General features: G+C 48.2%; 2 protein-coding genes across 7 annotated transcripts in view; one reads left to right on the top strand and one right to left on the bottom strand.

Annotated features, from left to right (window-relative positions):
* Nucleotides 1–405: 405 nt before the first annotated feature.
* Nucleotides 406–10,129, bottom strand: aldh4a1 (aldehyde dehydrogenase 4 family, member A1). 3 transcript variants are annotated; one of them, XR_014906201.1, is made up of 16 exons: nucleotides 7,676–9,967; nucleotides 7,031–7,124; nucleotides 6,839–6,931; nucleotides 6,704–6,751; nucleotides 6,410–6,565; nucleotides 6,167–6,316; nucleotides 5,511–5,585; nucleotides 4,754–4,941; nucleotides 4,117–4,190; nucleotides 3,841–4,037; nucleotides 2,562–2,609; nucleotides 2,314–2,466; nucleotides 1,854–1,975; nucleotides 1,607–1,725; nucleotides 663–1,334; nucleotides 406–630 (listed from the first exon to the last, which is right to left on the bottom strand). XR_014906201.1 is itself a non-coding variant. In XM_085353631.1 (15 exons), exons 1-15 carry the CDS (start codon nucleotides 10,020–10,022, stop codon nucleotides 1,222–1,224), a joined length of 1,671 nt encoding a protein of 556 aa, XP_085209757.1. In that variant the 5' UTR covers nucleotides 10,023–10,129; the 3' UTR covers nucleotides 406–1,221. The 3 variants fall into 3 exon arrangements, 2 of the variants coding, with proteins under 2 accessions (XP_085209757.1, XP_085209755.1); XM_085353631.1 differs by lacking the exon at nucleotides 7,676–9,967 and adding an exon at nucleotides 9,982–10,129 and having other exon boundaries at nucleotides 406–1,334; XM_085353629.1 differs by having other exon boundaries at nucleotides 406–1,334.
* Nucleotides 10,130–11,533: 1,404 nt separating this feature from the next.
* rnf123 (ring finger protein 123) overlaps nucleotides 11,534–22,793 on the top strand; it is a 108,891-nt gene continuing 97,631 nt past the window's right edge. Inside the window, exons 1-17 of one of the 4 annotated variants that reach the window (XM_085353627.1) lie at nucleotides 11,534–11,765; nucleotides 12,347–12,459; nucleotides 12,543–12,627; nucleotides 13,836–13,909; nucleotides 14,012–14,109; nucleotides 14,258–14,312; nucleotides 14,583–14,668; nucleotides 15,344–15,430; nucleotides 15,508–15,575; nucleotides 18,125–18,250; nucleotides 18,778–18,892; nucleotides 19,002–19,106; nucleotides 19,839–19,964; nucleotides 21,828–21,920; nucleotides 22,124–22,192; nucleotides 22,271–22,393; nucleotides 22,661–22,760. In XM_085353627.1, coding sequence (XP_085209753.1) covers nucleotides 12,378–12,459; nucleotides 12,543–12,627; nucleotides 13,836–13,909; nucleotides 14,012–14,109; nucleotides 14,258–14,312; nucleotides 14,583–14,668; nucleotides 15,344–15,430; nucleotides 15,508–15,575; nucleotides 18,125–18,250; nucleotides 18,778–18,892; nucleotides 19,002–19,106; nucleotides 19,839–19,964; nucleotides 21,828–21,920; nucleotides 22,124–22,192; nucleotides 22,271–22,393; nucleotides 22,661–22,760 — 1,492 coding nt within the window. In that variant the 5' untranslated portion in view covers nucleotides 11,534–11,765; nucleotides 12,347–12,377. Of the gene's footprint in view, nucleotides 11,766–12,276; nucleotides 12,460–12,542; nucleotides 12,628–13,835; nucleotides 13,910–14,011; nucleotides 14,110–14,257; nucleotides 14,313–14,582; nucleotides 14,669–15,343; nucleotides 15,431–15,507; nucleotides 15,576–18,124; nucleotides 18,251–18,777; nucleotides 18,893–19,001; nucleotides 19,107–19,838; nucleotides 19,965–21,827; nucleotides 21,921–22,123; nucleotides 22,193–22,270; nucleotides 22,394–22,660; nucleotides 22,761–22,793 lie in introns of all 4 variants that reach the window. The other 3 variants (XM_085353626.1, XM_085353624.1, XM_085353628.1) reach the window with 3 other exon arrangements.

Genomic DNA, 22,793 nt, shown 5'->3' with positions numbered 1-22,793 from the left:
CTGGTTGCTGCGCAGCGCCATCTACCATCCCATCATGATCTCTGTCCTGGAAGTGCTCGTATAATAGCAGAAGTCTCCGATGCAGCATTGCAGTATTTCTGGCTGCAAGCAGCCTCCTATCAGGTAATTCTCACCGTCAGCAAAGCCAATCCAGTGCCATGCAGTTACAAGAGCTTGTTTCAGATTTACATCTACAAGCCTTTACCTTCCCTCTGTGAGCGCAACAGCAACAGACCTTAAATACTGATCTGCATGCGTAGCTTTACATCAGCTTTTAGGCGTTCCCATCACTGATGGAAACCTGACGTCTAACCTGCCACTTTTCATATCCTCCCCGATGAACTTGATGTGTTGCAGGTATATAGATGTGTGTGCATACTGTTGAAGTGAGACTGAGCAAACACAAGGAGCATAACAGACCAAATGTTTCCATTATTTATTGTTGAAAAGTAACCATCAGAGTTTCTAAGGCAGGCACGTTCTGAAAACACAGCTCTGAGTCAAAGAAACGGACGCGAGTCGAGTCCAGACCGGCAGGGACGGACATCTGTGCTGCAGCCCGATGACGAGTCAGTGTGGGCTCTGCTGCAGGTGACGCTCACTGGCTGTGTCCCATTTAGGGTCTGCACGCTAGAAGTACGCGCACTACGTACGGTGCGCACTACGTACGGTGCGCACTACGTACGGTGCGCACTACAAGTACGAGAAGTGTGGAAGCGAGAGGCTTGTGAAATGGGACGGTATACGCTTCGTCGCGCTGTTCAGGTTGCCTAGCAACCATGATACTAACCGCGAGACACCTTACACACAGCTTTGCGTACTTCAAGCGTGCAGTCTCTTAATTGGGACACAGCCACTGTCTGCGCTCTCAAACAGGAAGTTATTTCTACGTCACACAGGAAATGATGTCACACAGAAATGGAAAAAACTCTAAAACAGGAAACGGACGCAGATCTCTGAGACTTCGACTAGAGTTTTAAATCACGAACTCTAAACCAATGATAACTCTTAACAGGACAGATACCGACTGATTAATGAACCGATCATCTCAGCTGAGGCCTGAGCCGCACACCTGAACCTGCCGTGCTCACAGGACCTCACTGATGACTCTACCATGATTGATTAGAAAAGCAGCCGTGTTAGGATGAAGACACGTTCAGTGCAGCGAGACGAGGAGGTGATCGGGCCGCGCGTGGTCTCAGCGGACGGACGGACTCCTCCTCAGCCCATGTAGGGGTACTTCCACTCTGTGAGGGGGACGTGCGTCCGCTTCACGGTCTGCGGAGACGTCCACCTGAGGACGTAGTGAGGACCTCCAGGTTTGTCGTTTGTACCTGCCACACAAAGCAAACAGCACTAAACTTATGGTCACACGTCGTCTGGTCCTCGCTTACGTTTTGCTCGGAGTCGTTGTTTGGCGTTCCCGACAGGTAAAGTGCCCTCTGGTGGACAAACTACGTAACACGTGTAACAGGCGTTGACAAATATTTCAGACATATCTGCGATATTCTGATCAGACATAAGAAACCGTCGGCAAAACAGGAAGTACTCGAGTAAATGTACTCTGTTACGCTCCAGCTGAGGTCAGAGCAGCGGCGACGCTAACCTGAAGCTCTGGCGCCCCCAAACGGCTGCTGAGCCACGATGGAGCCGGTGGATTTGTCGTTGATGTAGTAGTTTCCCGCGGCGTTCCTCAGCACGCTGGAGGCTTCGTCGATCACCTTCCTGTGACGGAAACAACCAGAACACACAGAGTTCAAACTTCCTCTGAATCCATTGCTGTTAGAGCTCCGCCTCTTTCTCACTGTAACCCACTGACAGTCAAACAGGAAGTGGCTGAGGGCGAGCCTTACTCGTCCTTGGCGAACACGGCTCCGGTCAGCGCGTACGGCGACGTGGTGTCGATCAGCCGCAGAACCTCTCTGTAGTCCTTCTCAGGATAAACGTAAACGGCGAGGACGGGCCCGAAGATCTCCTGCAGAACACGCGTGTTCATTTAAACACGCAGAAACACGGGATCAGGAAGGCGGACACACGCAGATGCCGTGAACATGACAACATGCCATCGCGAGGAAAGCAGCTGAGGTAATAATGATGCGTGACACTCGCGGTGGGGTTTTAAAAACAACATGGACGCTCACGCAGCATCACTTCATACTTGTGCTCGCTGTCAAACATTGTGTCGCTAACAGACCTGAGACAAGCTCGTCGACACGCCTGTGCGCGCTCGCCAAGCTACATACATGAAACTGTAAACAAGGACTCATGAAGGATGCACACAGGAAGCAGGGAGACGGTTACTGCGGCCCGTACCTCGTTCATGATGGCGTCCTGCGGGTCTCTGGTCTCGATGATGGTCGGCTCCACGAAGTAGCCCTTCTTGTCGTCGCAGTTTCCTCCGGCGATGACTTTCAGGTTTGGGGAAGACTTGGCGCGTTCGAGCCACTTCTTTATCCGCCCAAACGACTGCAGGAGGTGACGAGCAAACGGGGCTCATGACGTACACCCACCGACATACTAACACTGAGACTTTTGTTGTTTCCGAGCAACGGGATGTTTACCTTGTCGTCGATCACGGCTGATAAGAAGGTGCTGAAGTCCTCGACAGGCTGACAAAACAGAGGAAATCAGTGAGACTCAAACATCACGCACTTCTTGCACTTAAAACCTGCTCAGAGCGAAACTTTAGGACCGCCCCCACGTCCTGTTTGTGGCCCACGGCTGACTGAGTCACCTGCTGCAAATCATTAACGCTCAAATAATGCAGGACGTGAGAGTGAACATGACTGCATGCTTCTGCACGTCAGGCTGAATCACCTGGATGTTCTGCTGGAGGTTTCTTCCTGTTCAAAGGGAGTTTTTCCTTCCCACTGTTGCCAAAGTGCTGCTCATAGGGGGTCACATGATTGTTGGCTTTTTCTCTCTGTGTTATTGTAGGGTCGACCTTACAGTATAAAGCTGCCTGTTGTAATTTGGCACAACTGAAAACTGAATTAATGAACATCTAACCTGAATAAATCCTGATCACTTATGAACAGCTCAGACTTTTCAAACCGCTTCTGTGTGCACGTCTGAAACGACGCTAACATCTGCAACTCGCCCACAAAACCTCAAACACACACGGACGAATCGGCTGATACGCACAGGACACGCCACATCCACACGCGGTCAAAAGACACAGATTAATGCTGCCCGCTTCGCACAGATGTAAGCTGCGTTCAAGTCCTGGTGTAAAGCTGGGACAGCGGGCGTTTCTTTTTCCAAACACACAGAACAGCTGGTCTCCCCACCACCACAGGAGCCTGCTGGGAGAAGTCAGGGAGCAGCATGTTTGTCACTGTGTGTCAGCCAACTCATCCCTCTGCATTTGAATAGAGAAATAATCCAGGTGATGTTAGCTTAACCACTAATCCTGAAGGCTGCTGTGTCATTTAAGAATTTAATGGGTAAATCTCTTTGTGGCAGAGCTGCTCTGTGTATTTACAACGCCTGCTTTACTTAAAAACAAACAACAGAGGAGTAGAGGAGGATAGAGGATGCCCATTTGTCCCAGTTTTACACTGGGACTTGAACTCAGCTTACATTAGTGGGTCTGTGTGAAGCCGGCACCACGACACTTGTCTCAACATGCGGGCGATTCGTCCACACGTGTCTAAGGTTTGTCAGCGAGCGATGTTAGATCCGAGTCGTCCTTCACAAAGAGGTTTTCAACGACCCGTTCTGATTCTCGGCTGACGTTATTAAAAAAGCCCAAACAGATAAAAACCAAACTGAACGTGTTACATGAAATCTGAAGCGAGCAAAGCCGCTCCTGACCACGCAGCAGCTCTCTGTACTCACGTCGCCCACTCGGATGTCCTTGTGGATGGCGAGCAGCTGCTCTTTGATCTGCGGCCACAGGCTGTCCGGTACGTACATCCTCGAGCAGGCCGAGCACTTCTGACCTCCGTACTCGAACGCCGAGCGAATGGTTCCCGTCACAACGCTCTGGACCTCCGCTGACGTGTGGACGAAGTGGAAATTCTTCCCCCCGCACTCTGAAAGCACAAAGAAGTGATGGACACGAGCTGCTTTTAAAGACAGTAGTGAGAGCAGACAGCGAGGAGCGCTCCTGACCTCCTGCCAGTCGAGGGAAAGTCCTGTAGATGTCCAGGTTCTGCGCGACCTGCTTCCAAAGACGCTTAAACGTCCTACGAACACAGAACCGTTTGTAAGAGACGTACAGGCGGAGGACGAAAGACGTTTCACTCATCAACTCTGACAAAGCTGAAAGAACCGGACACGCTGACAAATCAAGCTGAAACTGCAGTTCCACGGACATCCAGCAGAGGCGCCGGCAGCGAGTCAGCATGTTAACATTTATAACAACTGTTATAACGGCTGAATGAAAGAAGGACGAGCGTCACAGTTTTATATGCTGCTCAGTCCTTTAACAGGAGTCAGAGACAAGCTGACACCTGTGGGAGGGGACAATGTTTTTACATCTCACCTGTTTAAACTGCTTGTTATTATTAGGGGCGTGGCCTTTTTGGTTGACACAGCTTCACCTGAACTGAACCTGTGGACTGTGTTTGTGCTGCTGGAGTCTTCTGGAGTATTTTAATGATCTGATCAATAACTGCTGTGAGGTCACTGTACTAACAGAGCGTCCAAGAAGGCGGAGCTCCAGTTTTGGTGCACAGCGAGATTCAGAGATTGAATGTTTAGACTCTGCAGGACATTCTTGTGTGGAAACAGTCGTAAACATCCTTACGGCATGCTGCCGGTGAAGTTGATGCCTGCCAGGTGCTCCGAGGCGGTGACGGCGTCTCCGAACACGGGGCCGTCAGCGGGCAAGAACTGGATGATGTTTGGCGGCATGCCGCACTCCCTGAGGATTTTATACACAGAGTAGCTGGCAGACATGGCGGTGTCACTCGGCTTCCAGAGGACGACGTTACCCTGGAAGACATGAAAACAGTCCACAGATCAGGGAGAGATCCTCCATCAGCCACAGCTGAAACAGGACAACTTTATTAAAAAGCGAATTAATAAATACAGCTGCTTCTATTAAGAGCAGTGTCATGCTGGTCTATTATAAACAAATCAATCACGCAGCATGGATGCACTTCTCCCCAGAAGGAGCGTGGCAGTCAGGTCCGTGAGCGGCGGCACTACGGGGAAATCGTCCGGCATCTTGGAGCTTTGGGAACCTTAAACCTGAATCTGACCTGTGGGAGGTGTCGGGCGCATCACCTGCAGCCTCGCACTGCACTGTCTGTTCATTAAAGTCAGAAGAGAACGTGGAGCCACCAGTGGGCTGCACACAGTGTGAGTTAAATTCACAGTCGAACATCAGACACTGAATCTCAGCTGGTTGGTGAAGTTGCAGAGCTGCAGAAACAGCTGACGTCGCGGGACGCTCGGCCGCGTCGCTCATAACGACCCCTCGCGCCGAGTCACGCCGAGTGGAGCCAAGTGCGCGGCGGTGAAAGAGGCTTTTGTGAGTCAGCTGACACGACCACACTCACCATCAGAGCCGGGGTGCCCGCCAGGTTTCCACCAATGGCAGTGAAGTTAAACGGAGCCACAGCAGCTACAAACCCCTGAAAGAAACAAAGACATGAGAGCGGTCAGCTGCAGCCGAGCTGAGGACGAAGCACCGCCTCACAGGTCCACCTGGTTACGTGTGACACGGGAGGCGTTCCACATGTCACGTGCCCCAGAGCGCCGTTTCCTTCCACTCACGGGTTCACAGAAAAAAAAAAAGCACACGCAACAAGAAAACCATCATAATCATCGCCGTGACCAGCGCTTCACAGCAGGTCCAGCGCTGGACTACACAAAATCATCGCGCTTCCACTTATGGCGACAGCAGGAAGTGATGTCATGTTGTGCAGAGTAAAATGTGTTTCTGTTGTTGCTACAGCTAACTCTCAGCCTCCTTCATACACACGGCGCTTCTTCTCGAGTCATACTGAACACGTGGCTCGCTTTAACGAGCAGGTTGTTCCAAACCAACGCCACCACAGCGTGAGCATGTGACTCCGAGTTCACGGTCAAACAGAAACAGCTGACGGTCGAGCTGTGAATTCATCAATCGTCTGCTGACGTCAGCGTTGGGACATCCCGCGTCGGGTGGCCGGGTCTCCTACGCGAGGAAGTCACGATGTAACCTGATTTTTACCTCCAGGCCTCGGTACAGCAGCGTGTTGGTGCTTCCCTCTGCGTCCAGCGGCTGCTGCCGCTGCAGCTCGATGGCGTGTTTGGCATTAAACCTGAAGAAGTCGATGAGCTCCGCGGCGGCGTCGATCTCCGCCTGCACCACCGTCTTCCCCTGAACGCCCACAAACGAGACAACAAGGGAAACAACTGTAAGGACACGCCCCTCGTTAATCCGTCACCGCCCCCCGGCTCGCACCTACCGTACCTGTCCGATCATGGTCTTGGCCAGGATCTCGGCTCTCCTGGGTCCGCTGATGACGTCGGCGGCTTTGAAGAGGATCTGAGCTCGGTCCTCGACGGGCTTCAGGTCCCACTCCTTCCTCGCCGCCACAGACGCCGCGATGGCTTTGTTGATGAGCTCCTGCACGGGACACAGAGGACATGACCAAAACATACTGACAACCAGGGTTTCTGCCCCGAGAGCACGGACGCTTCACGATTAGAGGGCAGGAGTCCCGTCACGCTGCACCTCCGTCACTCAGACCTGCGATGAGCTCACCTTGTCAGCGTAGCAGAACTTCGCCACCTTGTGTGAGTGATTGAAGGGCTGCAAGAGGAAAGGAGAGAGAGCGGTGACCCCTCAGCGTGCGCTAAAGGTAAACGTGACCAGACTGAGCGACCAGCGTTTCCTCACAGAGAGCTGGTATCTGATGTCTTTGGTCCACACGTGCTCGTCTCCCACCACACACGGGATCTCCTCCGTCCTCCCCTTCAGGCTCGCCAAGGCCTGCAGACACACAGCAGGGAGTAAGGAGTGAGAGGGGTGAGGGAGGGGCGAAGGAGTGAGAAGAAGGAGAGGGTGAGGAGGAGCAGAGTGAGCTCAGACCTTCAGCAGCTCCACCCTCTCATGGCTGCCCTCTTTGAAGCTCAGGATCGGCTCATTCTTCACCTCCACAGCTGCACAGGGGAACGTCTTAAACCTGCAAACACACACACACACACACACACAGACACACACACACAGACACACACACACACACAGACACACACACACACACAGACACACACACACACACACACACACATCAGGGTACATAAAACCAGCCTGGAGCAGCTGGATTTGAGCTGATCAAACTGGTCCCACTGGGAGGATGCTGGACTCCTGAACTGTGCAGCTAATCAGTAACCAAAGACACACACACACTCCTCGTACCTATGGTACGACAACTTTTCTCCGTGCCCCTGGTACACTGCGCAGAAAAACCTTGCCCCACACACACACACACACACACACACACACACACACTCTCCTCTCTGCAGCTTTTCTGCTGTCACAGGGATGAGCTGACTGAAGGGAAGCCGTCTGTCAGGACCTCCATGTCTTCACGTCACAGCTTCTTCTTCTTCTCTGCGACCCCCTAATGTGTCCCCCCCCCCACATGTCAATCACACGCATCCTTCCTCCTATTGGTGGTTGCATCAGTTGCCGCGGTTTCCCGAGCGTCTCAGAGCACTGACATTACAGACTTACATGTTTCTCTGCTGGGTCTGTTGTTTATCTGTGCAGGTGTGCGTGAGAGGAAGATGAACCGAGGCCGTTGTAGAGCCGCGCTGTTTGCTGATGTTTCTCACGACCTGGTTATTCCAGCTGGATCCAGCTGAGCCGGATCGCTGCAGCGCCTCCTTCATCTATGATTAACCCGTCTGAACTCTGAGCAGAAGGTCGGCCAGCTGCTGTTTGCATTGGAGGAGGAGGCGGCGACACGCCGGCTGGCGGCATGTTGGGCATTCACACACACCCATGTGGCTCTGCGGCCCAAACGATGACAGCAAAATGAATCTGAGCCCGTTCAGTGAAAATCATGCGAAACGCAGTGGATGACCTTAACGAGCAGGTAATCCCGTGTAGCAGTACCTTAACGTTAACAAGCAGCTCTTCTGATTTTGATTAACACACGTGGCGTTCGTGTGGTACGTATGTCAGGTTGAACTTCAGAACTGACCTTAATGTAAAGACTCAGGATTGCCACATACAGAGGTTACCCAGGCGAGGCTACAGATTCACCTGGAGCTCAAATATCATCATTTCACTCAGACAGGACAACAAAACCATCCATAATTCAGAATCCTCATCGCTCCTATTTTGAAAGCTCTGTTGCTACTTAATTGCACTGTAAACCCAGAGTCATCGACACCCCTGAAACTCCCCGTTTTAACGGCCCACATAAGGCCGGTGTGATCTGAAGAGAGCCCGCGGTGCCACGTGTGCTTTTAATGTAAATGACTGACTGTACAGGTGAACGTGTCATTACACGTGCACTGCAGGCCACGCCATAAAACCAGGCGGTGAAGGCAGCATGACATCGATACTCCAAAGCTTCCAAGGTGCATTTTCCTTGAACCACTGCTTCAGTGTGGAAAATCACATGTGACCAATGAGGTCCCCTGAATAAATCACATGATTGGTCGAAACCGTCGATAACGCTTTGTATCGCCTCAGTGCCGTGTGAATGTGCGTTTTTGAAAGCTGGAGACATTTTCAACAAGAAAAGAAACAAAAACAGTGGAAAATGATTGTTTGTCATTAAAATCTCGATCCCATGGAAACAACCACACCATCCCTCACATCCTCCGTTTCCCCGGCACGCCTTCTTCAAACTACTACATAACAGCAGTTTACAGAATCCACAGACCATCCATCTTTGCAAAATTGTGTTTCATCGTCCACGCAGACCTTCATTACACTCAGCACCATTAGTTCAACATTGTTACGCTGTCTCCTTTTTCACCACTAGATGTCACTGAAACGACGCTTTGCATGAATGAACCGATTTTCAGTACAGTTGGTGAAATGGTTCATTGCTGGTTCATTGCTTTATTTGCGCAGCACTACACGGCTGAAGGGTTTCTTCCTGTTCCCACTGCCACCAAGTGCTTGCTCATAGGGGTCATCTGATTGTTTCCCTGTGTTATTCACCTCACGTTATAAAGCTCCTTGAGATGACTGTTGCTGTGATTACTGTACAAATAAAACTGAATTGAATTTAGGTATTTTTCCACGCCCTCCGGCCTGGACTGGTCCCTTTGGTTGTGGCTCCTGGAACCAGCTGTTTGACACCAAGTTTACACACTGACTTCTTTATCAAATGTTTGTAAGATATCTTGTTTGTTTTCATCTGAGCCTCTCGGGTAAACACACCTTTCAGGTAAATGGCGTAATAAAATGTATTCTTAAAGATCTTCCGGGATTAATGGAGTGGTACCCAGATGGCACCACCGGAGGTGCGAAAGGTAACTGTTGCCCTATCATATATGTATGTGCTCTTAATCTGAAAGGTATAAATACGGAAGTGTGTGAGGAAGGCGTGTGCCTCTGAAGTAAAACTCTAACAACGTGTATGTGGTTTATTCCTCCATGAGATGTGCGAGTTACCACGGTATTTCTGCCCTAGAGAATGGAACATCCAACAGTAACAATGTCTAGCAGGTGTCTTCTTACATGTGCTCCCTTCCATTTCCCTGAATGTGTTGGATTATGAAAGTAGTATTAAACGTACAGTACTTGAGTAAAAGTACTTGGTTCAAGTTTGTGTGCAGTCAGTTCAGGCAGCAGCTGCCGGTCAGGTGTCATTACATAACCTGTAAACCTGTCACAAGCGACCCACTGGACCGTTACCGCTCCACACGACCAGCCTGGACCTCCACGCATGATCCGTCCCGTTACAGCATCGGTTATCGATCAGGTTATCGGAGTCGGAGGCCCTGAGGAGGCTAATTAGCTAAATGACATGCTGCAGAACTCAAGGAGTCTCGTGCGGGAGACATGCGCAGACCTACCCCCTCCAGGACCGACACACGGCCGCCCTCACGTGGAGCATCTTCCCGCCACAGGCCGCTGATTCACGCTGAAGGAAAAAGCCTATAGACCCGCTAGCAGAGCCGATCTGGCCGGAGAATGGATCAATAAACGATCGGAATCAACTTTCAGGTAACACCGACCCCCCCTCGTCGACTACACACACATCCCAACTCACTGCGACCGGGAAGGGGACACTGGTTTACTTATATCGTTCAAGTGCTTCACGCTGTCGCTACGCATTGGTGACATAACTCTACTTTACTAACGTGTCACTAGAAAACCACTCTTAATCTCTCAGATTGGACTAAAGAAGAGCAAATATGTTTACAAACCTTCAGGAATCATAGATCCCCCCTCCCCACTACCTACGATGGAACCTTCCACAGGCGAATCTGCCATTGGCTACTCAGTAACCAATAAAAACAGGGTTAGGGTTAAAACAGGTCAGCCAATCAGAGGCCATATTCCAGGGGTCGGAACGAGGCTCCATATTTAACAATGTTCTTGATCTTTCGGTCAAGTCTGCAGTGTCTCTCTGATAATTTATTTGATTGTATTTCATATTTAATATTTTTTTTATTTTATAGATACTTTTGCGCTTCATTATTAAAATTGAATTGTATAGTATTAACTTAAATTAAACAGAAATTGTATTTTTTTAAGTTAAGTATACAACTCAACATGTGTTCTGTATTTTAAATAAATCACATGCACATTAAAGTGGCCTCTTTCATGGCTGTCCTGTTCATATTTGTGTTGGGCTGGCTCCAGTCCTGAGGTTCACTGGACTTGTGAAACCAGGAGGAGCAGGTGGATTATCTTTCTGAGAAGAGCTGCTGAAAATAATCAGAATACTTTATTCTGATTCTGACTAAATGGTGGCCATGAACGATGGCTAAGTTATGAGAGCCAAAGATGAAGCACGTTGGCTCTCTGAAGTCATGCTGTCATTTACGTCATGAAAACGTTTATTTAATCCTGCTGTCATCTGCGTGAACTGCAGTCAGTAATGACGCAGAAGGACCACAAGATGGAGACATAAACCTCTGACTGAACTCAAGACGAGACGAGATCTTTTATTATCCACAGGTTCTCAGGTGGAGTCTCTTGAAGTAAAGCCAGGTGTGCCCTCTGAACATTATTACTGCATATGCACAAAAACAATGCTTTGATTTGAAAGGTTCAGAGAGAGTTTAATGACTCCATCAGTTATAATTTCTGACCAGTTTAACCAACTAATGATTATTCTTATATTTTCATATTCATATCTTCCTAAATGTTCTTGTCTCACAGTTTTCAGCCTACCACAGAGTCACAGTATATTTTAACGTGTGTTTGATGCTGCATGTAAGACTGTTTTAAATTTATCTGTGAACTGCTGCTGGCATTTATATTTAAAGCTCATAATACATAATATTATATATGTAATAATATTTAAAAACGTTAATTTAACTTTTTAATTGTATTTGTATTTAATTGTGTTTTGATCAGCCATAAACTAACGACGACACACCTACACACACACACACACACACACACACACACATATTTCTGCCTTCGCGTTTTTTCGTCTTTGCCCTTCTTGTCCCAGTCTGCCCTCCGTACCGTGAGAGGCGTTAACAGCAGATAAGACTCCGGTGTTGTTGTGAAGATTAGGTTCTTATCGCCGATATCCAGCGGCTCAATTCATAACTATCAGCCGGACTACCAGAGCTAGCGGCGGCTACAGCGGAGCAGCGGCCCGTCCGAGCAGCCGGAGGCGGTGAGTGTCGCTGTCATTAGCCGCTAGCTGTTAGCCTGCTACCAGCTGTGTGACATGTAACTGCCTACAGCCGAGCGATGCTCGACTGATGTGTCCAGTGATTACCTCGACACTCAGCCCCCAAAGTCCCGCCGACAGGGTTATAACGGACCGGTCTGCCGAGCCTCAGTGCTCCGGTGAGCTAACGGGGGTCAGGGGGCATGCTAACAGCCGAGCTAGCTGTGCTTCATCATTGCTCAGGGCTACCCCGAGACTACACTTCATCATCAGCTGTATGTAGCAAGGTGATAAAAGTACATAATATTAGACCTAGGAGAGGGTAATCACAGTGTATCAGTTACATACAGTTAAAGTAAATCCAGCATGATTAAATTCTTTAGGCAGTAAAAGTACACAGGTAGGATTGGGGCAAAGTAGTAAAAGTACACGGTAATGACTCAGAGAGGGCAGGAGATGTTTATGTCAGGTGCCAGGCGCTCTCCTGAACATGTGGCTGCTGTTTGTGACACAGCTGCCTTGCCCTGTGCTGTGATTGGACACGACGATGGTGGTGGTGTTTACAGGTGTGTCTCTGGCAGCAGTGTGTGGGTCAGGTGGCTCCAGTCAGACACCATGAGTTCTAAGGGAGGCGGCACCGCTCTGACCCGCCGTAACTACAGGCTGGCGTCAGACATGGACAAGCCGAGATCCACAGGTATGAATGCTCAGTCACTTCAGCACGTACCCACCACTCCTGCCCTCCGATTGGTCTGTCTGAGTCAGCTGTCCCTCTGCCAGGTATCGTGAACGAGAAGATGCTGAGCGACTACCTACACCATGTGTTTCCCTCCACCAAACAGGGACCCACACTGGCCTCGCTCAGGTAAGCTCATGCTGTGACACCCCCCCCCCCTCTGATGCACATCTCTGAGCAGGTAAGAGGCGAGACCACCATCAGGTTCAGTTTTTACAGCTCTAAACACAAACTGAACACAAACTGATTTTGTTTCTATTTTAAATGTGCGAGGCTGTAAAACTGAAACCAGACGCAGGAATGAGGCCGACGGTCACAGCTGCTGCTTACTCTGAGTGTGTGCACGTGTGTGTGTGTGTGTGTGTGTGTGTGTGTGTGTGCGCACACGTGTGTGTGTGTGTGCGCACACGTGTGTGTGTGCGTGCGTGCGCGTGTGTCCTGAGTTCCTGTTTAGTGACTCAGAGCCTCGTTATTTAAGCCGGCCAGGTTCATGTTACCTTCAGCAGCTTTAAACACACACACACACACACACACACACACACACACACACACACACACACACACACACACACACACTCGGATACAATTCATGAAATCTAAAAACAAACATCAACGTTTTAATCATGTAAAACTTTTTTCATTTGTTTTTTAACTGTAAATTTTCATTTTGTTCATTTTTAACCTTATTTTTCTATATTTTTTTCCTGTTTAATAATCTGCAAAAATGAACTTTGGGTGTGTGTTTATAAATAGTCAGATTGTTTTGTTTTTTTAAACATATTTTTTATATAACACATTTTAAAATGTAACCCGTTTCTTTTTGGTGATTTCTTATTTCTGTGATTGTCTCTGGTGAAAAAATCTGATTTATTGTAGACGTAGTTTTGACTTTAAGTCCGATTCTTTTTCTATCTAACTTTTTGTTTTTATTCTGTTTTTGAATCTTGGTTCATGCTGTAGGAAGATTTTTTTTTTTTTATAGTCGTGGACTTCTTTGACTTTTATGTTTCAGGGTTTTTTTTTAGGATGTAGTTCTTTCTCGTCTTTTTTACAAACTGTTGTACTTCCCAAAATAGTTTTTTAATAATTGTTATTTTTCTTTTTTTTGATAAATATTTGTTGGGTTTGTTTCTAACTGAATGACTGTGCTGTGATTACCTGATGTGAGAGTCGTGTGCTGGTGTTTTTCTGTGTAACGAGTCTGGTCTCTGTGTCAGTGAACGAAGTTTAAATGGAAAAATCAGACTGAGCTGAAAGGAGGAAACGATAATGAACAACTCTGAGAATAAAATCTTTTCTGTCCCTTTGTCGTCTTTTCCTGCCGCTCTGGGTTTCAGGAAGCCTCTGGGCTTCCAGGATCTATCTGCTCACCTGGAGAAGCTGCTGTCTGAGGACACGCCTACGGAGGACGGTAAGGCTGGAAGCGTCTGTCTGCCTTTAAAACCAAACCTTATGTTCTGTGACTCAGAACGAGCTCAAATGTCTGATAACACCGTCACCTGAACCTGTGCAGGTCAGGCTGTGGACGGTCGTCTGGGTCCTCAGCCCGTTGTCCTCGATCACACCAGCGGCTTTGAAGGACTCCTGTTTGTAGACGACGACCTGCTGGGGGTGAGACACGCCGGAGACCATAAACCAGTGAAACCAGTCAAAGTTTGGACACGTGGCTGATGTTTGTCCAGACTTTTGATTGGTACTGTAGAAAAACACTTCCTATGTGTGATAAGTGTGTAAGGGTGATGAATTTCTCTGCATTCAGGTCATCGGCCACAGCAACTTCAGCTCCATCCGAGCGACCACCTGTGTTTATAAAGGTACGTTGTCTCAGAAAAAGCTTTGACTTTTGGGTTTGTGCTGAACTGACTCAGTAAATATGACACACAACAAAAATGAGCCCTGAAACAAAAAACTGTCACAGGAAGTGTGACCTTCTCTGCAGATGGGCTTGCTTTTCACAATAAAAGTCCAGTTTAGAAAGGTCGTCTGATCTGGTTTTCCTGTATTATTGTCGACCTTCCAATATAAAGCACCCTGAGGCGACTGTTGTGATGTGGAGAATGATTTTGGGCTGTTTCTGTCTGCAGGGAAGTGGGCCTACGAGGTGCTGATCTCCTCTCAGGGTCTGATGCAGATAGGCTGGTGTACCCTTAGCTGTCGCTTCAATCAGGAGGTATACACACACCTTGATGATGAACCCTGTAAAGGCCTTGACACGGCGCATGTTGTGAGGGAAAACAAAACATGAAACTCGACTGGGAACTGGTCAGAGCTGTTATAAATAAATGCTGCAGGTTCATCCTGCAGAAGTACGCAGTGAGCGTCAATGGCTCCATTAAGACTGCAGACATGAACCCGGGGGCTCAATCGTGAGCCGCATGGAAAACTGGGACAGCTGTGAAGGACTGACTTTCTTCTTGTTTCTCAATATTGTTGTTATGAAGGAGGAAATGATCTATACACACCAAACAGTTTGTGTATCAGGATTTAAACCTTTTTATTTCCGCTGCAAAGTTTTAATGCGAGTCTGTGTGGACTCACTGCTGGAGCTTCTGCTGGACGTCAGAGGAACTGCAGGATGTGGAGGTTGATGCTTGATTAAAGCACAAAGTTGACTGTTACGCCTACATTAATGTTGCGTGTCAAAAACGTTGGAATATTTGTTGGTAAATTTAAAAAAGAAGTAATTGAAGCTGGATATTTGCTTCAATCAAAGAGCTAAATTGAGTTTTCTGTGGCTGGTGTCTGAGGGCGTCCATTAAAAACTGTCTGTTTTTCACCTCTGCTGCATCCGTTCCCATGAAGGATGGCGGCACGGCGATGCTGAACAGTGTGTTCTTGTGCTCAGGAGGGTGTAGGTGACACGCCGGACTCGTACGCTTACGACGGAAACAGAGTGAGAAAGTGGAACGTGACGACGACAAACTACGGAAAGGTGAGCGTGAACACAGACGCTGGGATCTGCCCCTCTGTTTCATCATGTGACCATAACGGCGTGTTTTCTCTCCCCAGTCGTGGGCAGCAGGAGACATCGTGAGCTGTCTGATAGACCTGGATGAAGGAACCATCACGTTCTGCCTGTGAGTCCCTCTGTCCTTTCCTTCCCTCCTTTCCTCCGTTTGGTCGTCTTTTTACATCTTTGGTTCAAACCGAGAACTTCTGATCATCAACATATCAGGATGGCTTTCTGTCCTTCACTTATCCTAACGTCAGCCCGGAGTTTATCAGGCTAGCTGTCAGCATGAGCCCGTGACAGAGGCGGAGTTTGGAGCAAGTGACCAATCAGAAAAACAGACAGGTTTCTTGATAGCAGAGCAGCTGACTTTACAAAAAAAGATAAAACTGTAATTTTGAGAAAATGTGACGACAGAGTAGACTAGAAGCAACATCTGTGAAACATCTGTAGCGTATGTTAGGTATACAGAATGATTGTCACACTTAAATGTTTCAGAACATCAAACAAATGTAAATGTTAGACAAACTCGAGTAAACACAAAATGCAGTTTCTAAATGAAACTGTTTGTTATTAAGGAGTAAAAAGGTGAAACCAAAGCTGACCAAAAACAACACAAAGTCTAGCCTCAAACATCTCGATGATCCCGAAGACTTCTGGGAAAATACTCTGGGCTGATGAGACAAAAGTTGAACTTTTTGGAAAGTTTGAGCCTCTGTGGCGTAAAAGTAGCAGCATCTCAGGAAAGGAACATGATACCAGCTGTAGGGTATGGTGGTGGTAGTGAGACGGTCTGGGGCTGTGTCGCTGCCTCAGGACCTGAAGACATCTACTAAAACCTCCTGAAGGAGAATGTCTGGACATGTGTTCATGACTTGGCTTCTGCAGCAGGACAATGATCCAGAACACGGCAGCAAGTCCACCTCTGACTGGCTTTAGAAAAACTAAAGGTTTTGGGCTAGTGGAGTGGGCTAGTCGAAGTCATGACCTGAGTCAGACTGAGATGTTGTGGCATGACCCTAAAAAGGCAGTTCATGCTCAATCTAGGGGTGGGCAGTATAAACGGTATAAATTTGGCCAACGGTAGAGATTTTGACTATACCGCTATAGCGCATGTTGATGGTGTCATCAAGCTGCGCCTGTTTTGGTCGAAAGCATCGCAGCGGCTGCAAACATCATCTGCAATGTTTATGCCGGGCGACAGTCATAGCAAAGAAACGAAGCACTTTTGGAAGATGGGGAAAGCCAAAACCTGCGCTTCCTCCACTTCTGTACCATTAATTCATTAATGTTGAATTCTCTGGCAGCTGCTCTATTCCCATGTTGTTGCAGTATATTAATGACTAACCTGGTATTGTGGATGGATTATCTCAGTTGTTCTCCTGACTGAAGTTTGGTCCGTTTACAGCATCCTGCCATGCGATTGCATTTGTCTCTAACCATCAGGAACCCTCATGTTAACTATTATCGAAAGTTAGCGTTCATCCTCCAGCTTCACTGTGTTTATGTTATGCTAACATAGCTGTGTCGCTAGCAATCACGTAGCACATCATTATATACCAGCTAGCCAAACTTCAGTAACCCTACAAACATCACTGCTGTTTAGTTTTCTGTCTTCATTTATGTTGGAAGTGACAGCAGAGCTGTACGTTTGAATGCATGTAACAGGCATCTCCGAAAACGTGAGAGCACTTTTGCAAATATGTGATGTCTTGATGAACCGAGCAGATATTAGAAGTTTACACAGAAACATTCTCGCATGAAAATATCTTAAAAGTTTATTTTGTGACCCAGAAAGAGTAATATTTCAAACTCCGCCCCTCTGTGTTCCTCCGCCACTGCCTCGTTTGAGTTTTGGATGAAATGGATTCTGGGATATTGCATTTTGTCATTTCGAGCTGATTGGAGACCAGAACAGCCAATCAGATTTTTTTGCATCCAAGTCTGTGATTGGCTGGTTTTGTGGCACAAATATAACGGTGTAGAGAAAGAGTTGAGCGCGCGCGGGCAGAAATGTTGCGAGGAAGCGCAAATGCAAAAACTGAGCGAGAGGGGCTGCTGTGTGTGTGTGTGTGTGTGTGTGTGTGTGTGTGTGTGTGGATAATAGCAAACACTGAAATACAGTTTTTGCACGCAGGAATGAGTTTTGTTCACTCAAATTCAGCTTTTCTTTGCACCAAATAAATTTCTCGTCAAAATGCAACACTTGCACCTGTGTGCCTAATAGTGAGTAATATACGTTATACAGAAGAAAAGAATATATCGCGATATATATCGTTACTGCACATGCTTCAAATTATGCCGTGATATGGATTCTAGGCCATATCGCCCAGCCCTAGCTCAAACCCTCCAACAATTCTGACGGTTGGGCCAGAATCCCTCCACAGCTGGAAAAGACTCACTGACGGTTATCACAGATGCTTGAAGGCAGTTGTTGTTGCTAAGGCGCACCCAGCCAGTTATTAGGTTTAGGCACGTTTCCTTTGATAAACCTTTCAGGGAGTTTTTTGGGTAAATCATTCTGATTTCTGGCCGTCACAGATGAGACTGTACATGTTGGTCTGCAGACTGAATCAAAAGGTTTTAAGCTGTCAGTGACTCCGTTTGTGGTTGAAGTCTTCTCTGATGTGTCCTCATTGTTTAGTAAAGCACTGAGCGTGTCCTCTGTGTCCTCAGGAACGGCCAGTCTTTGGGGACGGCCTTCACCAACATTAAGATGGGTCCTGGCATCGCTTACTTTCCCGCCATCAGCCTCTCCTTTAAAGAGTCAGTGGCTTTCAACTTCGGCAGCAGGCCCCTCAGATATCCTTCACAACTAATCGCAAAGTGTCCAGAAGCCCTGCCGGCAGGTGTTAGCGCCACTCCCCTGGGAGCTATCAGGGCCGTACGTTTGCATGGTGGAGTCATGGACGGCACAGAGAAGCTTCTACAGGCGTAGGATTTCAAACTGAGCTCTTTTTAACTAAGCTGGTCCCATTGTATTTTTTCAGCATCCATCTGAAAAATGCTGTTTGGCTTTATGGGTTTGTACAACTCTTTTGCTGTGAAAGATTTCCCTGGAACATCTGTAAGTGGAGAGTCCTCTTCACACACTGCGGTTAATTATGGAGTTCCACAGGGTTCAGTGCTAGGACCAATTCTGTTTACATTATACATGCTTCCCTTAGGCAGCATCATTAGAAGACATAGCATACATTTTCACTGCTATGCAGATGACACCCAGCTCTATCTGTCCATGAAGCCAGATAACACACACCAATGAGTTGAATTCGATTGGATAAATGCTGCTGTGGTGTCGTGAGTTTGTCTTTAACCCGACTGTGACCCACGTACCCCGTGGACGGCTACCTGCCCCTCCAGAACCCTCCAGCTGCAGACCTGATGAAGGCCCACAAACTGCTGGGCTACATCAAGAACGTCCTGTCCACCGCCATCGACGCTCAGGTAGGAACACGAGCAGGTGAAAATGGCATTGCCTGTCTTCAGCCTGGTGTTTGGTTGACGTGCAGGTAAAGTGAAAGGTGCGTCCTTTGTCTGTCCTTTACTGCTGCAGGAGGAGAGGCTGGTGGAGAAGGACTGCGCCGTGTGGAGGCTTCACGGAGAGCCGACCGTCCTCGTCACTCTGGCTCACATCTTTAACCACTTTGCTCCACTCATGGTGAAATATGCTGTGTTTGTAGCTTTTTTTCCTTTATTGCATGAAGCGTCAGGAAACTGAAAACCACCCAAAGATACCGATGTGAGGCTAACAGGGCGTGTTCAGAGATCGCTAAAACTGACCGCTGCTCTGTTATTAACTGAATAATCAAAGTGCTTAAACAGCGCTGTGGTTAAAACGAGGCTGCTCCTGTCGTCCGTGTTTCTGGATGAGGACTTTTCCACCAGAGTCTGTTTTTAGAGTTCGTTTTTATTATCAGACGTTGTCACTCGTATTTAAATACACGGAGAAGAGACGACAGGGAAAAGCATAAACTACGTCGGCTCGCTTCCTGTCGTGGTTCATACGAAGCATAAAGTTTCTAATAATGAGCTGAGTGTCACTCAGACTGTTTCTCATGATCCTGCTGTGAGGCTGAGACACAACAAACAGAAGCAGATTATTCAGCTGGATTTTATATCCAGCATCAGAGCTGTAACTGTAAAGTTTAAAAGAACAGACTGCATGCAGCCACATGAACTGAAGCAAACTGGAGATGGCCTTTGTTTTAGTTCCCAGACTTCTCGTGCACCGTGCTCTGCAGCTGATTAAATCCATCCACAGTGGAAACTAAATCCTCTGTTTGGGGCGCTGTTTGTGCAGGCGATGCGTTTGAATGGATGAAATCACCTCTGTCTGAAAATGTGATGTCATCAGGTCACGTGCACTGATGGTGGGGTTGTCTGGTTGCAGTGTAAGGTGTATCTGGTGGAGGACGTGCTGATGAACTTCCTGCTGGGGATTCTGGAGGGAGGAGGTTCGGTGGACGAACACCCGCTCATCCAGCAGCTGCTCGATCTCTTCTGGCTGCTGATGGAGGTAAATCTGCACGCTCGGCTCACTGCTCCAACCATGGCGCCCCACCAGCCACCGCAGGCCTAAACCCAAAAACTGGACTGTGCGTCCACAGGGTAACTGCAAACATGCACAGAAATACAAGACGTGTAAACAGAAGAAGCAGGACGCGCTCAGGTTCAGGGACGTCATTTAAAGTTGCTGCATTTATACCTGGCCTTGTGGACCGTCACCTTAACACCTGTTTACCTCATTGTTGCAGCTCCGCCTCGTGTCCGACTGTACAGGTGCGTTTTCATCATGACTTCCTGTTTCGAGCTAAAGTCACACAAAAACATGAAACGCAGGTTTTTACTGTGAAAACCACGAACGTAACAAATCATTTAAAAATGTTACATTTCCAGAACGGTCTGATCAGCTGGTTGCTGTTGATGATCTGTGGTAAAGCTCCACTTCGGTTATTAAAAGCACGCATCACGACCTTTAGAATACCTTTTGACGAGGGTCGGTGTACGCGCACACCTGTCCGTCCAGGTGTTTCTTTCCTGAGACAGTTTCATGTTTTCTTCAGTGCGAACTCCCCCGCCTTCCATTTTACTGTGTCCGTTCATCAAGCAGCTCGGATTGATGCGGCCGCACAAACATTCGATCAGCATCTTTTATTTATTCCTGTTGTGTCAGCCAATGAGGAGAAAGCTTCATCACCTGCAGTTAGTGGTTAGTGACCTCAAAAAGAGGGAGACGCATCCTGCTGTACACCATCTCCTCACAGGAGGCGGCCCTGGGTTTGCATCGCCCCGTCATGTGTCCAAAACTCAAGATGGTTTTTTCTTTTTTATGGTCCGTCGACCCACTTTCAGGCCTTTTTGCCTTTTTCACGAATAGTTCACAAACCTTTAAAGACAACAGGCTGAAATTTTCTTCATATCAAGATGAATCTGTAACTTGGGACAGATGCATAAAAACATCTTAGAGTGGATGCTCTCCTGCAGAGTTCCACATCTGAGGATACATGAATAAAAACTAATGACGGCATGGATGACGTGTGGTTGTTAAAAGGTTAATTCAACTTTCATGTTGCTCCACAGAAACAAAAACATCAGCACTTTGTTCAATAATAGCAAGTTAATAATAATACAATGTTCTGGAGTATTGCACAGTACTTTCACCTCCTGTAGGAAGCGTCGGAGCTGCCCAGGACACCACCTCCAGGAGGCCAGCGCCTCAGCTGCCTCCCTTCAATGTGGAGACATAGCTGCTCCACTCAGGGCGCCTCCTGAATGGCTGAGCTCCGCCCTGTCCCGCTAAGGGGAGCCCGGCTGTCAAACAAAGCTCATCTCCACTGTGAGCTTGAAGGGTTGCTCCATCTTGGGGTATTAAGGTTCAATTAAATTGTTAACGGTTGGGTTAAATGAGTAGTGACCATAGCAACGTCGACTGGTCACACACGTCCGTGTGGGTGTTTCTGCTCCAACCGCTGCCTCTGAGGCAGAAACCCTGTGAATGTTTCGAGCACGTGTAGTGCCGACAGTTCATGCTGAGCTCCTAAATAAAAGTGACAGCATGCTGAACATGTGTACAGATCTCCTAATAGCTGATGGTTGGTTTATTTACCGCCTCACGGTGGCACCCAGACTCCACAGAGGAGGACCCGGAGGTTCAAACAAGGAGGCGATGGTTAAAAGCACTCGTTTAAATTGGTGATATTTACTGTAGAGCGTCTGCATCAGGATGTTTTTCTGGAGTACCACAGCCTGAAACCTCTCTGTCCTCTCTGTCCTCTCTGTCCATCTGCTGTCCTCTGCGTCCATCTGCTGTCCTCTGCGTCCATCTGCTGTCCTCTGCGTCCTCTCTGTCCTCTGCGTCCTCTCTGTCCTCTGTTTGCAGGACCACGAGGTGAACGAGTGTCTGAAGCAACTCATGATGTCCTTACTCAGGGCCTACCGCTTCTCCCCCATCATCCCAGACTTGGGCTTCCAGGTAGGACAAACAAACAGAGCCCCACAGGTTATATAAGGTCAGGGGGCGGGGCCTGCAGAGCGACCTCACTGACACAGGAGGTTCATCTTCAGAGACCAAACTTTAAATGTTTGTGTGCAGGTGGCGACAAACTTCATCTAAAATCTTTTTTTTTCATGTCACGTGTTTCCAGATGTTCTCCAGCTGATGTGCTTGTGTTTCAGATCCACTACCTGCGGCTGACCACGGCCATCCTGCGCCACGAGAAATCCAGGAAGTACCTGCTCAGCAACGTCTTATATCCTTCAGCCGCCAAGCGAAAGCGCTCTGTGACATTTAAACCGCTGTCGCGGCATTCTCCTTAACCGAAGCTCACGTTCGACGTTCTGCGCTCGGTTGTGTTCTTTTACATCAAGACTCCTCTGAGGGTGAAGGAGGCGGGGCTAGAGGAGCTCATCCCAACCACCTGGTGGCCCACGCACTTCGACAAAGAGGTGAGAGAAACCGAGGCTCTGCCGTTTGCGTCTCCTCGCTCCTGACGAAATGTTATCGAGTGTGTCAAAGTCATTAAGCTGAAAGCAGCGAAGCTCAAACAGAGAGAGGCCGTTTACCTCTGTGACGTGCGCAACGACAAATCAGATGTGACGTAAGAACTGACCGTGACAGACGAACCGCAGGCTCCTCAGGGGAAGGCTGCAGCCATCAGGTGTTTACAGCAGCACAGGTGTGAGAGCTTTAAACAATGCTTCTTTATCAAACAGGGTAAAGACGAGCGCGAGCCCAAAGACGAGAGCGCCGACGAGCGTCTGAGGCGCCGAGCCTACGAGAGAGGCTGCCAGAGGCTGAAGAAGAGGATCGAAGGTCTGTCTCCGTCACTCGGCCGTGTTCTGTTTT

This window comes from Diplotaxodon limnothrissa, linkage group LG5, assembly GCF_057381915.1.
Source record: "Diplotaxodon limnothrissa isolate DT_005_m linkage group LG5, D_limnothrissa_male_GT1.1, whole genome shotgun sequence".
In the NCBI taxonomy this organism is placed as follows: Eukaryota; Metazoa; Chordata; class Actinopteri; order Cichliformes; family Cichlidae; genus Diplotaxodon; species Diplotaxodon limnothrissa.
This window is presented reverse-complemented; position numbering and strand designations above follow the sequence as displayed.